A 16,003-nucleotide genomic window follows, 5' to 3' on the forward strand; every position below is an offset into this window, starting at 1 on the left:
ATATAATTCTCCATATTGTCCTGTTACAGGATGACCTTGACTTGAATTCACTACAAGCTGCTGCTGAAAGCAGATGTGAGCACCTGGAGGCAGGACTGCAGCATCAGCACTGGCAGCAGCTCCACACCACAAACTCAGGCCTACGTCGACACAAGCCATACAGAGTTAAACTGTATAGCAAACACGTAAGCATGATTATTCAGTTTTTCTGTCTCCTGGGAAGATGAACTATTTTTTTGTTTTGTTTTTAGAAAAACATTTATTGTATTTCAAGTTCTATCATGCATAATTAATTTATGTTCCACTCCTACACTGTATTTTAGTTTCCCACCCACACAATGTCAATTCTTCTACATATAAACTACTGCATAATAAAGCAGTAAACGTCTCCCTTGTATTTTCTATCAATAAGTTAAAGGCCTCATATCTTACATTTTTCTGGTATTTTATTCTTTCCTGGAGGGCCACTTATAACAGTTATGTAGTTTTATATACAACAAAAAAAACAGTCATGGTTCCTTTCACTAAGCTATGTTGCAGAACTGGTGACGGTGAGGCATTGCAGCATGCAAATGTACGTGAATAAGTGTGCAAGGACTTCAAATGTGAGCATTCAGTATCTGTGTCTCCGCTCCACACCCAAAAAATAATAAAGAAAGAAAAAAAATGGTAAATATCAACACTTGGTTTATTCCACCACCGTAGTCGTTGGCTAAAGTTGGGAAAATTCAATGTTCCATCCAGTTTGCTGTCTATCTACTGCCAACCTGCAAAGGGAATACTACAATGAAATTAAACAGGCTATTTTTTGTTATTGTGCCTTAAGACTGTAAGATCTATGTAAATATGCTCTGATCTGATTGGCTGCTCTGTATTGCACCACATTTGAAAATCTTTTTGGAATAAAACACTACCATTTAAAACCAGCAAGGAAAAGTTGGTTTTCTACAGAGCCCTGCTGGTAACATTCCATATAAAATATGAGATCCTACTTCATGGCCACAACTTAGTAAGGCGTGGGGATGAAATAATTCAAGCATGACCACAACTAATATGGTGCGGGAATGAGATAATTACGTCTTGACCAGCTTAATAAAGCATGATCTCATTCCCACACCTTACGAAGTTGTGGCCATGCATTTGCATCTTGTTACCATGTGTTAAAACAACGTACCTGCACATCATTTTTAAATACAAGATGTCAAGGGCGGGGCTCCGTAGTTTTCCATAATACAAAATAATTCTAAAATTCTAAATATTAAAAAAATGTATGTCAAATTTATACAGTTTATATATACAGTATTATGCAAAAGTCTTTGCACCTGAGCACATTCTTTAAATACATTTATTCTTAGTAATATCACCATAAGTGTGCAAACACTTGTAAAATCACTATATATCATTAGAAATAATTCAAATAAATACAAACACAGTAAATAGTAACAAGCATTTTTGTTTTTTAACAAATCAGTTGCTATCTTGCGTTCTAGGAACACATGTTTGGCTCCAGATTTTTCAGCAGTGCGCCCAACCAACTGATACTGCATCAGTATCTTTATGAGAGGTCTAATAAAGACTTTAGGGGGCATGGTAACCATGGGTTTGTGGGCTACCATGGTAAAAAGAGACATTTTTGTGGTCAGAAATTTAAGTCATGAAAATTTGTTGTGTTATTTGAGTTTGCAAATAGTCATTTTAATTTAATTTACATACATTTTAGTCCAAGACTTGTCAAAGTCCAGCTTTTTGGTTGTGATAAAGACAACTTGTTATCTGATCAAACTAGTTATGAGAGTGTAATTACATTCTGGCACAGCTTCGAATACATTCATGAATTTTCCCACTAAGACATGTGAGCACTGCCTAACATGAAGTTGCCTCCAGTTAGAGAATCCCAAAAATACAGTACAAATATACTGTACAGCACTACACCATTCCATGAGCGCTTAAACTGAACAGATGGAAATCTAGTGCTAGCAAAGGGGCTTTAGAAGCATATAAACATTTTAGAGAAAGGAGAAAGTAAGCAATTTAGAGAGGCACAAGTGCAGGCCTGAGGCCACAGTGCTATACAGACTACTTCTAAATAGGCTATTTCCATTTCCACTGCAGACTCTGTTGCAGTAAATGGGTTTCTGTGGTCCAGGCTTTTCCCTGTTTGAATGACTGGTTATAATTTTGGCCTGACCCGACAAAGAATGACTCGTCCTCTGCTGAAATAGAATGAGAATGAGACAGAGAGAAAAGAGCGAGGGAGGCGGAGAGAGCAAGAGGGGAACATGAAAGAGCTGGAGTGTAACTATAAGGCCTAGAAAAAAAAAAGCAGAAAACACCTACAAGCTTCTGCTTTGCTACATTTATATTCATCTTAAACTAACTGCAGTACACTTCAGTCATTTTTAGACTAAAATCCACTGCCAAGAAGGATTTAAAGAGCCCATATCCTATATTTTTCTTTCTGTAACAAAACCAGTCATAACTCATATTTATATGACTGTGCAATTACAAGTTGGGAAAACAGTCTGTTTTGTTACTGTGACTTCAACACAAACACTTTTTAGGACGAATTGGCAGAGCTAAATTTTAGGTTGAATTGGTGAATATGTAAATGTGTTTGTTTCTGGTGACATCACAAAAACTGAATTCAAAATTGGACTGCTTAGTTTTGAAACTACCTACATTTATAACTATTCTACTAAGGAAATAAATACTAATACTAAGGAAAATTTGTTTTTCCTTAATATGGGCATTTAAATCATTGTGTGTGTCCAAGACAAGATGTGTGGTCATGGGTTCAGATGGGATCAGACCTTTCCTGCTTCAGAGCGTACTCCAGCATCTTGATCCTCCTCACCAGATCCTTCTTCAGGTTCTCCTGGCCTTTCCTCTCACCCTGCAGGAAGGCAATCTGAGCCTGGAAAATGAACAGACATACACACATACACAGTTATCATGTGCATAAGACCTGGGGGCATTAAACAAATAAGTATTTTTTCATAAGTTGGATAATTTTACATCAAAAGAGTCCAACTGGAATGCCCCCTAACTCTTCACGTTCATTCTAGTTCAGCTTAGTTTTCTGGCTGAGAAATTAAAGGGAATCTTTAAAAAGAATTCTACTGATTATTCAAAATTTCTACAAAATGCAACCAGTGAGATTCATTCTGAACGGCGAAAAGGTCTCGTAGAGATTTTCTTTATGATCATAACAGGAGCTTGGGGTGTATTGACATGCACGTAAATTTTTTTTTTCATGTGCTGGTGAGAAGATGATAAATGCTGTGAATTGAATACAGTTAGATTTCATGCTATAAAATGCATGACAACAGGAAATGATTCTATAGTTCGATTCAACATAGTTCATGACATTCCTAAAAAAATTGATAAACTACAAAAAAAAAAATAGTTAAATCAGCAAAGTTGACTGAAATAGTGAGGTTTTCAGTCAAGTGCATTAAGGATGGGCAAAAATACTTTAAAAGTGGCAAGAAATCTTTTAAGCTGAACTGGAAGCCAACTTTAGCTTCAGTTATTTCTCACCATGGGATTCAAGTGGCAGCTAAATGCCCATTCTGAACCGGCAAAACAAACAACACAATATCAACACACTTCATTCCCAAAGTAAAGAATTTCTTTTAAGCACTTATCCTCCGATTGACTCCAAAGTCATCGCGCATCCCTACTTTATTCGCTATCCAAACTGATCAGTGAACCTACATATGCCATCTGAGATTTTATATGCAATGGTAAAGTGATTATACAGGCAACAAACTTCTCAAAGAACTGTAAAACAATGTTTCAGGCATCAAAATATGTATTTATAACATTTCAAGTATTAAACTTCCGTGAGCGAGCTTTTAATGGACATTATACTCTTTGGGCGTCCAGGTCCTAATACCACCACTGTGAACAATTCTGACTCTGTAAGTTTCTCTACAATAGAGCATGTCACACCAAACCACTATGAATGACTTTGCAAGCTGACCATTGAACTGTGCTGAAATTTTGAAAACATGGTGGAATTCCCCTTTAATGATCTCCTATTCACAAGGTAGAACATTCTCAGTGCTGATCTAGTTCCAGTGTACAGCAGCAGCAGAACTGGCTCCTGTGGAGATGCATGTGAACAGGACCCCAGGTGAAGACGATGAAGCTCCACCTCTGCAAACATGGAGGACAGAGTGTTTTTCAAGACAAATACGGCTGAAGGTTAAAGCTGCCAGCCTAAGATACATTCTACAGTGTTTCTAAATACTCCTTTCTCAGATAGTTAAACTGACGGAGACAAATGCCAATTTCCATGTTTTCCATCCAGCTGCTCATTGGTGTATTGTGTTTTAGTGGGGGCTTCTGCGCCACGTCCACATCTTGGACAAATGGCCCATCTGTGGCTGCCTCAGTGACAGCCTGAATTACAGCCTCAGGCCCAACAGTGATGACACTGAGCGAGATTAATCAGATTTAGCACACCAATACATCCACACACAAACATGTAAACACTCTCTCACACACATTTCTAAGTAAAAGGAAGACAAGGTGAAACGAGAACACAAAGAATCCTCTCATTTATGAAGGTAAATTATGTAAAACCAGTCAGTCTCAGACGGCCTATCCAGTTATCCATAACAATCAGTGCAGGTGTGCACATGTTTAATATGTATTTTCTTGCTACTGTAGAGGGTAAAAGTGAGAGAGACAAGGAGAGATCAAAATGACATTACTACAGTCTGCTATACGTGTATATGTACATGTATATGTAAAGGCAGTAGTGGGCCTGCATGTGCAGATGGACACAAACATATGTGGGTCAATGACAGGACGTGCATTTTTTCATGTCAAAGTCCAATATTATCCCATAAAATAATTTAATAATTAGATGACGTATTACACTATTCGACAATACCTCCTTCATGTGAACACCATGGCCTGTTGCCACTACCAAGAATCGAGCACCTAATTATAATTCTTTCATTATTTAGTGGTCATTACTTTGAGATAGTAAGCCATTATTTTTGAAATACTCTTATTATTATGAGACAGTCACTATTCTGAGATGCTTTATAAATAGACTCAAAATAATGATACTTTTTTAGATGACAATATAAACAAATATTAATATATCTAATAATAAATTACAAGAAAGTTTCTCAAAATAATGACTTCACATTAAATAATGACAAAGTTTCAGAATAATGACTCAGCATCGCAAAGTAATGACATAGCTTCACATAATAATGAAAACAATAATACTTAGGTCTTAGTTTTTTTTGGCTTATGAATGTGCTACATTTTCATACATTTTCATACAAAATGTGCTACATTTTCATACATTTTCAGGGTAAAATTCATTTATGCCCCCCCAGTATCTAAGAATCTCAGATGGTGCAGCCGTCCAACAATATATGCAGATTAAGTAAACTACTAAAAAAGGTCATTTAGTCATAAAAAGTCTAAACAACATAGTTCAGCATGATTTTAAATTTGAAATCTTTAAAATTATAACATGCAAAACAGACACTTTAAAAGTATTCAAGTAACTGCAAAATTTCCTTAACTTTTGCGTGCCACAACAAGAAATTATAGTCTATATTGAGGGTATATAAAGGGTAAATAAAGGTATAAGCTAGAGTTTAGGATGTGTTCAACAGGGTATCACAACACTAAAAGCATCTTTGATCAACTAAGCACTCCTGTTAACCAAGAACAAAAAGCCTACAGAAATGGGAACATATGGGGCCCAACCCACAAATATAACGGCTGGTGAGCACATATCCATTTAATTCTTCATTAGTAAATAAAATGTCAAAAATAAATAAATAAAAATAGGAATATCACATAACAAAAGTGTGCAGCTCAACCTTATCACCCTATCAATGTCAATCTGAACACGCGTCACTCTGCCTTCAGCCCTAATGGAGCTGGAAAGACCACATGTAATCAGCAGTCACCCACAGCATCAGTGACCCCAGCGTAATTGGACATGACTCATATTCTAAACAGGACCCTAAAGCCCCTGAATGATATGAATCATCAGCTCGGCATTAAGAGCAGCAATCTATCAGTGCCTTGGCTCAAGCTTCTGCAATTAGAAGAGACATATTAGACAGAGCTGGGAACATTACAAGGTCTCTCGTTCTCTGTTGTTTTCTTTCCGCATCTTGTTCTCTTGCGAGGTTGGGAGGAGCTTTTATTAACCACTGCAATAGCGATTTTGCAGAAAGTATAGAGAGCTCATTAATCAATCCTAACGTTTTTAACTGTGTGCTGCAAGCCTCCTGACCAATTACAGTCCCGCAATAGTACAGTGGGTGCAAAAATCATACTCTGTTCAAAATAACGTAATGTGTCACATTATTAAGTCAAGTGAGTTTTTCATATGTTGCAAGTGGCCTTATAACAGCAACTCCATTTTTTCAGTAGCCCAACAACACAAGCCTGTAGACATATTTAATTTCAGCTACAAGGTAGTAACACAAGGCATGAAAGCTGCTTTTTTGATATCAGATAATACAGAGTAATTAGCAGAGCCGGCACTTAAGAGGATGAAATCAAGCTAAACTGTAAGCACTGAATAAAAAAAGGGAGGGGGGAGGCAGAAATTGGATAATGTATTTTTAATCACAGACAGCTCCATTATAAGCCGGTTAAACTGTAAAAGCTGATAAAGTTCCATTGAATGGAGGAATAAAAGGGCTGGGGAGCTACAACAAGCACACGAACAATTCAGTCATTTATTCACACTGCACCACTGGGCATTTCAGAGGGACTTCTTTCCGAGCCACTGAAGACTGGAAGAGCTGTGAAATGGTTGCAGACAAGGTGGTACAGTAACAATTTTGGGGATGCATCTATGTGGAATTTCTGGTACAATAACAACAACAACTGATATTTACCACCTTGCTGTGGCACATACCAAGACCATTTTAAAACAAATTCAAATAAAGAAGGCTCACTTACTAATTTAACCTAACAATACCATAGCTAAATCAAACATGTTGCAGACTGTAAACATGAATATACACTACATTTTCAAAAGTATTTGCTTGTTTGCCTTCACATGCATATGAAATTGTGTGACATCCCATTCTTAATCCATAGGGTTTAATATGATGTCGGTCCACCCTTTGCAGCTAGAACAGCTTCAACTCTTCTAGGAAGGCTTTCCGCAAAGTTTAGGAGTGTGTTTCTGGGAATTTTTGACATTTCTTCCAAAAGCATATTTGTGAGGTCAGACACTGATGTTGGACGTGAAGGCCTGGCTCACAGTCTCCGCTCTAATGCATCCCAAAGGTGTTGTATTGGGTTGAGGTCGGCATTCTGTGCAGGCCAGTCAAGTTCTTCCACACTAAACTCACTCATCCATGTCTTTATGGACCTTGCTTCGTGCACTGGTGTGCAGTCATGTTGGAACAGGAAGGGACCATCCCCAAACTGTTCCCACAAAGTTGGGAGCATGAAATTGTCCAAAATCTCTTGGTCTGCTGAAGCATTAAGAGTTCCTTTGACTGTAACTAAGGGGCTGAGCCCAACTACTGAGAAACAACCCCACACCATAACCCCCCTCCACCAAACTTTACACTTGGCACAATGCAGTCAGACAAGTACTGTTCTCCTGGCAACCGCCAAGCCCAGACTCGTCCATTGGATTACCAGATGGAGAAGCACGATTCGTCACTCCAGAGAACACGTATCCGCCGAGTCCAGTGGCGGCGCGTTACACCACTGCATTCAATGCTTTGCATTGAGCTTGGTGATGCAAGGCTTGGATGCAGCTGCTCAGCCATGAAAACCCATTCCATGAAGCTCTCTATGCTGTTCTTGAGCTATTCTTAAGGTCACATGAAGTTTGGAGGTCTGTAGCAATTGACTCTGCATGAAGTTGATGACGTGCCTCAGCAGCCGCTAGCTGTGGAAAATTTTGTAGCGAGGAAATTTCACGACTGGACTTGTTGCACAGGTGGCATCCTATGACCGTATCATGCTGGAATTCACTGAGCTCCTGAGAATGACCCATTCTTTCACAAATGTTTATAGTAGCAGTCTGCAGGCCTAGGTGCTATACACCTGTGGCCATGGAAGTGATTGGAACACCAGAATTCAATGATTTGGATGGATGAGTGAATACTTTTGAAAACAGTGTATTTAACAGACTTACAACAGTAGATGAACATAACATTAAAAGTCTTGTCAAAGCACTTACAGATGGAACAGCTAACCAAACCTCTGATCTTACATATATAGAACATAGTTTTAGAGTAATGCAAATGCCCCTTCAAGAGTAACTATCTGCACATGTATTAGCACAAATGGCCAGCAAGTTTTTAATTAGGCCTATAAAAAAATGTTCCACTTTTTTATGAATATCAGATGATTAGACTTTTTTGGCTACAGAATTGCAAGGATTTCGTCCTGTGATCTCCTGACTATAAGGCTAAACTTTGCTGTATGTTCACATTAACGAAAAAAAAAGGCAAATGTGTCCCTTGAAGGGACGTTCGGATGCCTCGTTACTTTTTTTTTTACACCGTTTTACACTGTTTACACTGTCCAGCTTCTGACAAGAAAACATGAAAAAGAATATTTAATACAAATAAGTCAGCATTTTGTTTAGAAAATAAACACTCTGGCACAAGTTTACAAATTCAGAGAGCAGAGAATTGGAGCAACTGATTTAAAATTATGCCAGTTTGGCCCATTCAGGAGCAAATAAGGTTGTTTATATTGCAGGCTTGGCTAATAAAAAGTACAGGAAATGGAAGCATTTCCTCTGTTCATTAAGCCCACACAGTGTAAGCTTTGGATAAAAAAGGCAAACAAAAATCGCCAAATCTGAGTGTAAAGACGTTACAATCATCCATTTTTTGAGCCAATGATTTAGACTGTTGCTTTACCATGTCATTAATTTGCATAAAGTTGAGAAAACCTTTTTCACTCATCTATTTGTCATCTATTTGTCACTCAAAATCTATTTGTCACTCATCGTCCTCCCACCACGTTGCTAAATCACTACAAATCGCATACTCCCAAAGAAAATGACTAGACACCTGCTACTGTGCATGCAAAGTTGTGCAGCTAGGCAACTCTATGTCGGTTACCCCTAGTTTTATAGTTTAACTATAAGAGAGCAATTTAAGCTGAAGTAGGAACGCTAAACACAGAATAGTATTATGGTTAGAATAACAAATATAGAAAAAAAATTATTTATACTGGCAACAAAACTCCTATCAGTCAGTAATTTCAACTTGCCTAGGTGCTAATGAGTAACTAGAGATACTAGAGAGTAATGCTAGAGACACTAAACAATGGCTGGGTGTGTATTACTATACTATAACTGCTGTATCGCTCCAGCTTTCTCATCTTTAAGATAATGTATTTTACTTTAGAGGACAAAACAAGGCCTCTGAACTTGGACCTTTATAACGCTGGCCTGCACCGGGGTGCCACACTCCTTATGTTTCATTTGCAGGGTTGCCAAGGCAACCGCTGAGATCTCTTGGTAGTGATGGTAAGTAGCATATGGGCAAAATGATAGGACACTGACCTTTCCTCTCTGTCTGACACCCAGCTGGCCATTAAAGTTAACTCAAAGACTAGTATAGTAATCCTATTACCAATATAGTCATACTATGCTTTTTATACACTTGAATATCTGACTATTCACTAACGGTCTATACGTCCAATACACCTGCTATAACCCTTGCCTATGCACATTTTGTCTACGTTTGACACTTGTACCTACTGACTATGCAAATTTTGTCTTGTCTTTGCACGGTTTACTATGCATCTTTTATTACTGCACCAGAAAAGTAGCCTGATGGTGTTTCGTTATACTGTACTACCCTGTATTGCATAATGACAAAGTTGAATTGAATTGAATAAGTAAAAGTACCACTTTTCTGAACAAACTGAGTTTCAAGGGTAAATTAACAGACACAGGAAAGTCTAGAAATCAGGAGGCGTTTGAAAGGGAACCTCCAGTATGGAGGCAGTGTGGCCTATATGCAGGGGAAACTGGGTAACCCAATTGATGAATATTCACTCATTTCTCATTTCGAGGCCTCCAAGATCTATAAAAAGAGGTGGGTGTGTGAGCAAAGCTATCTTAAAAGCACAGCAAAAGTATAATGCTCACTTCCTACATATTCAAGGACATTCAACATCTACCTGGATTAGCATTACAGAGAAATACAACAATTATGTCACAAATGCAGTGAAATGAATGAAATAAAGACATATGAGTGAAGAGTCCACATTTCTGGAGTACATAAATAAGTCAAATAACAGCTTGAAGTTCAGGTCAAATGTCGATATTAATCACACATCCTAATTTGAAAACTCATTCAAATTTTCAAAAAATTCAAAAAATTCAAAAAATTGCCTCATGATTAATAGGCCAACAGAAAAATCCATTATGATATAATCTTGAGAGCAGGTAGGGAACTTGGAAGGATTACAACCCAGTCCCATTTCACCCTCGCCCCTACTACTTAGCCCTTATCCCTCCGTTTTACAGGAGTAGGGTGTCCTAATTTAGGTTAAGAAAGAGGGGTAGGGCAAAGTGTTGGGGCTACATGCTCCTCCAAACGGAGGTTTTTCCAGAGGCAAACTCCAAACAGAGTGTTATAAAAATAAAAGAAAAACTGGCTAGATGGCTGCACAAACAACCAAAGAAACACACAATTATAAGTAATTTCTTAGTTTTAAAAATACAATAACCGTTGTTTTATCTTAGTTTAATGTAATTTCAAGGTATTATGGTCCTTTTCTTCATAACAAGCACAAAAAATTGCTAGTAGTATGCTGATGTTTTGGTAGCTAGATAAATTTCTGAAAAAGCTTGCTGGTGATAAATAATTATCGCAACCCCCCCTCTTTGAAGGCATATGATTCCCTTAATGTAACTAAAGCCCAGCAGTGAGGTTGGTGAACTTCGCCCTCCTCTGCTATCACTGCAGACTGCCAGGGTTGCTTACAGGGCAATGCTAGTAGCCTGTTCATGAAGTAATGTTCTTTTTTATTTAAGGTTTGTCCCATTTCGCAGGGGCAGATTTCAACCACGACAAGTATAAAAATAAAATTGCTAGGCTGAGGGTCACAGAGGATGATACTGCACGCTAGCCTGGCTGTTCTGGCCTGACACGGCAGTTAGTCTGAGTGAACTGCAGCACTGGTCCCTCAGTGCACAGAAGCTGCCACAGTGCTACCATCTCTCACCTCTGATTCTATACTGCAGAAAAGTGGGTGTCCTTTTGATGAACAGCACAGAACAACAAATTCACTTTACAGCACTGTTAAAGTTCACATGCAAACATGCTAAGAAGGGGCATTTTGACCTTTTTTTTCTACACTTTTAAACAAATAGTATTTGAAATGTCTGAACAAGAAAATTATTTGTACTATTAGGAATATACACAGTTAACATTCATTAAGCGCAGGCATGATCTTTATGTGACAGTCAAAAAAAAAAAAAAAAAAAAATCCAACAAATCCAACTTTTTCCATTTTAACACCTTCACTTGCCATATGGGTGCACTCTGTGGTTCTACAATTACAGACTGTAGTCCATCTGTTTCTCTGCATACTTTATTAGCCCCCTTTTACCCTGCATTCAATAGTCAAAACCCCCCACAAGACATGCTGCTGAGCGACAGCTTTTACCAGAAAATACAATATTTAAAACTTTATAAATATCAGGACTTACAGGCTAGTTAGGCTAGCCAGTGTTAGAATCGATGTCAGTACTCTGTATAGGCCAATATCCCAAGATCAGAATATCAGTATCGGAAGGGAAAACTGGTATCTATGCATTCCTACCGGTCGGTGTATAAGATAAAGAACCCCAATAAGAAAGAGTGTAGCATCTGTGATTAGAAACAGCCAACAGAAACGTGCTTAAATATGCTATGTAGCCATTTCGTTTGATGTCAGGTGCAACATCGGTTACTTGCATCACAACATTCCTTGTGGCGTTGTGACACACGCTCAAAACTTTCTGGTTTACTCCAAACAACATGGTGCATTTGGATGAGCAAACAAATACTAAGTTAAGTTTTACTTAACTGTACTGTGGACGTGCATTTTGACTAATTTTGATATTTGAGAAACCGCAAATGTTAAAGAGTTAATAAGCAGGTATCCGGTTAACCACGTCAAGGAACAAATGACACCCTGCCTCAGATGAGCTACTGCCAGCATTATTTTTTTGCGTTTTTTTTTAACCTAGCTAACGTCAGCTAGAGTAGCTAGCCACGTTGCACTGTCCTTAACACCACGTCTATTTCAGTGCATTCATGTTTGCTCTAGTGTCAAAGCCAATTTAAAATTCACAAGTGAGGACTTGAGCATCTCTAGTCTGTAGTACAGCCTAACCGATATCTTGGATGGCCAATAATATAATCCGATATTGACAACATGGCCTTACTGTTACTTGCAAAAACAGCTTTGCCAAGATCACAATCTCCCAATGGCAGGGTGAAACCTTGAAAGGTTAGGCCGCTGTGGAAGCTAGTGGTTAAGTATATGGCAAGAATACAGACTGAATGGATGAATTTCAACACAAAACCTTGCAAAATCTGTCCAAAATAAACCTTTACCATGAGAACATAACATGTCAGAACACAAAAAACCTTCACATGTATGCACACATAAAAAGAAACAATTAAACAAAGTAAAAGGAAATACTGCACTTTTCTAGTTGTCTTTATTTCCACAGTCCATGAGGCAAAGTGTTCTCTGCAGAACTAGGAGGAAAAGCCCTCAAATCTGGGCCATAATGATGACTCAGAGAGTGGGCTCAGGGAGGAGGGGGGGGGGGGGGGGGGGTGTGCTGAAAGTGTGATAGAAAAACAGACACAGAGTCATCCCTCATATGTGCACACCAGAAGTGCAAATAAAGCGGTGAACACACTCAAATTCCCCCGAGTTCCCTCTGAGAAAATTACGCACTAAATCACACCACATTTGCGAATCCTTCAGTGCGCCAGAGACAAGTTGAAATGACCTCAATAATACTGATGCTCAACAGTCTCAGATTCTCTCGCTCTCTCCCTCTATCTCTCCTGCGTGCAGCGTGAGGAATCCGGAATCATCGTTTACTCTTTTAGTTAGAAAAGAGAGGCCCGCTGAGGATCCCACAGGAAGTTGCTGGAGTAGAATCTACTGTAATAACAGGGACCACTGTGTTTTTTCACAATAAATGTATTTAAATAGACACTTGATCACATATTTGCCTGCTAATGTCAAGGGGAGGAAAAGTGGAGTGCAGATTAGAGGATACAGTCATTCTGCATGGGCTGAAAATGCGAGAGAGAGAGATACAGAATAAGTACATGAGAAAGAAAGAAGGGAGAAAGAAAAACACCAGGCAGAAAAAGAGACGTATTCAGGAATAGCACAATGACGTAGCCCAAACCCACACTATTCCCCTCGAGAGTGTCTCTGACAGGCCTGTCTTGAAGAGGTGAACGGCTTAAAGCACACACATACCATCCTCTATGGACACAGAGAAAAAGCCCTGCTGAGGAGGAGACAAACAGCGAGGAAGAACCATTCAGTATAATAACCCACTGAACGAACTACTGCTGCTGAGAGAATAACATCAGTGAAGTACAGCTGAACAGTATGCACTTGTTTAAATACATACCAGACCAGAACCAGTAAAACAGAGTTCAGCATTAGCTTAGCTAGTATGATAAAAGCTCTGCTCAGCACAGAACATGTTCGATTCGGGCCAACTTAAGCATGGACACAAGTTTAGTTAACAATGATTCAAATCTGAAGAAATCTAAGTAAAATGAAGGGACAGAAAGGCATGATGTGTTTGGATTTGTAGACTAACCAACCAACAACATTAACTCAGCAAGCTAGCTACAGACTAAAACAGCGTCAGGGCCACAGCACAGGTGTAATTTTATCTAAATGGTCTGCTGACAAGTTTAGATGATGATGATTAAAATTTGGGGGAAAAAAAAGAAGTCTGAGGAAAAAGAAGGGACAGAAAGGCAAAATTAAACCTGCTCTGTGGTTTCTGTTAACGTTAGCTTAGCGAGCAGGCTACAGACCCAAGTAGTGCCTCGCACCTTAACTAAATGGTCTTCTGACAAGTTTCAATGATAAAAAATAATGCCTGAGGGAGCAAAACCACCAAGTAACTGGTGTTGGAGTGACAGGAAGCTAAAATCAAACCTGTGGTGTTTGTTCGTGAAGTGTTTTGGCTAAGCTAACATTAGCTTAGTTAGCAGGCCAAACATGCCACACACCACAGGACAAGCTTGGTTCCAGCTAACTGATGCTAAACAAACGTTCAGAGGATATCTGAGAGGGTTTTCCAGTTTAACGACCCTCTTTTGATGATGTAACTTGAAGATTTTACTGAGTAAAAGGGGTTTTGGTGGCTGGTTGTTTTTGAATTATTTATTTTTTTCCATTTGCTGGAGAATGCAGGAAGAAGGCAGATAGCTAATGCCACTAGGAAGACAAATATATTGTTGTATTACACTGGAGAGAACGAATTACTCAAAAGACAGAAATAAGTAGTTGGATGAGATACACAACATGCTAAAAGCTAGAGTAAGCAAGGTAGTTAATGGTCTACCTCAGTTTGGATTCTTTTCTCTGGCTGGAAGGGTAGAACTGAGATGTCCGATTCAATGTACTGTAACAAAAACAAGGTCTAAGAGACTACACAACCCATCTAACCAGCAACACCACTGTGAATAAAACCTGAAGAAATAAAAAGAAGTGTAGGCAAATGAGAATGTGAGTGAACTCCCTCTACTGTGAGTGAAAAAGTTTGCATTTGATGAAATTCACGGTCCATTTGCCTGTCCTGTTTTAGCAAGTTAGCTTTTAATAGTAATGCGCCATTCAGTTGAAACCATTTCCAGGGAAAGAACGCAGTCATTTGTTCCAGGGGGTGCTTTTAAGACTGTAGAAGCACTGCATGGAGGGGTACAAACGCTGTTTATAAGGTTACATGTGTTTATTAACTGTTTATGAGTATGTGTTTGTTTATCAAGGTCAAGTCTACATGCCCTGGAGAACATTTCAGAAACGTCAGACTGACTGTGAAATGGAATGTCTGGTACGTAAGGCTTGTGCATAGGTGTTTAGAGAGCTGTTGCGGTGAGGTATAGACACAGTGCTCCACTGTGCGTTTGACCCCATGGAAAGGGAAACAAGCCTGTGCCAAGGGCAATGGCACACACTGAGTGCATTGACCACCTCAGTGACCGTTTGGTTCTGGCTGAGTAAATTGGAGGGTAGAGGACAGTTAGCGGTTATTGCGGTTAGCACACTCGAGAGGCAGGTTGGGCTCTGTTTTAAACAGCTTTATTTCATAAAACTGATTTAAAGACATTTAAAGAGAATAAATTATTGTTTTTAATCTTAATCATGATTTGAAAAAATATGATTTTCAAAACGCAAGAGCCGCAATTTTAATTAAAGCCTGTATTATGTACATTTGGTTCAAGAAATGAAATTTAACCAAAGACAAGAAATATCTGAACTACCTCTAGATGAGTTTCACGAATCAGAAGCAACCTGGCAGCCTGGCACAGAACAGGTAGAAGTAAATGATTACAGTTCTGAACTTAAAGCTGCACTTTGTAACTTTGGCAAATTTGGCGAGTTGGAAATATGTAACTGCATAAAAAACATTAATGCGAGTTGTGCTGTAGTTCCCTTCCCCAAACGAAAATTATGGTTGGTCACATTATGGTTGGAGGACGACCGGGTTTGCCGTTCAATTGTCTCCATGTTCAGTGATCTCCCTCTCCTTCCTTTCAATAACTTTTAGCACTGTGAGCAAGTGAAAGAAGGACAGCAATATTGCTGAATAATGAGACATAATACACATGTACACAGGTAATCAGCTCATATCGAGCCAGACCTTCTTTTGGTGTCTGTGTGTGTGATGTATAATACATGAAGACATCCGACGTGGCCTGACAAATACTCTGACTTTCCAATGAATATTTCAGGGATTGCAGCAGCACAAGAA

General features: G+C 38.8%; 1 protein-coding gene across 2 annotated transcripts in view; it reads right to left on the reverse strand.

Moving 5' to 3' along the window:
* strn (striatin, calmodulin binding protein) overlaps positions 1-16,003 on the reverse strand; it is a 64,157-nt gene that overhangs the window by 27,403 nt on the left and 20,751 nt on the right. For both annotated transcript variants that reach the window (XM_017702438.2, XM_017702439.2), the window contains exon 2: positions 2,811-2,914. In XM_017702438.2, the coding sequence (XP_017557927.1) occupies positions 2,811-2,914 (104 nt within the window). The remainder of the gene's footprint in view (positions 1-2,810; positions 2,915-16,003) is intronic.

The sequence above is a fragment of the Pygocentrus nattereri genome, chromosome 15 (assembly GCF_015220715.1).
Source record: "Pygocentrus nattereri isolate fPygNat1 chromosome 15, fPygNat1.pri, whole genome shotgun sequence".
Lineage (NCBI taxonomy): Eukaryota > Metazoa > Chordata > Actinopteri > Characiformes > Serrasalmidae > Pygocentrus > Pygocentrus nattereri.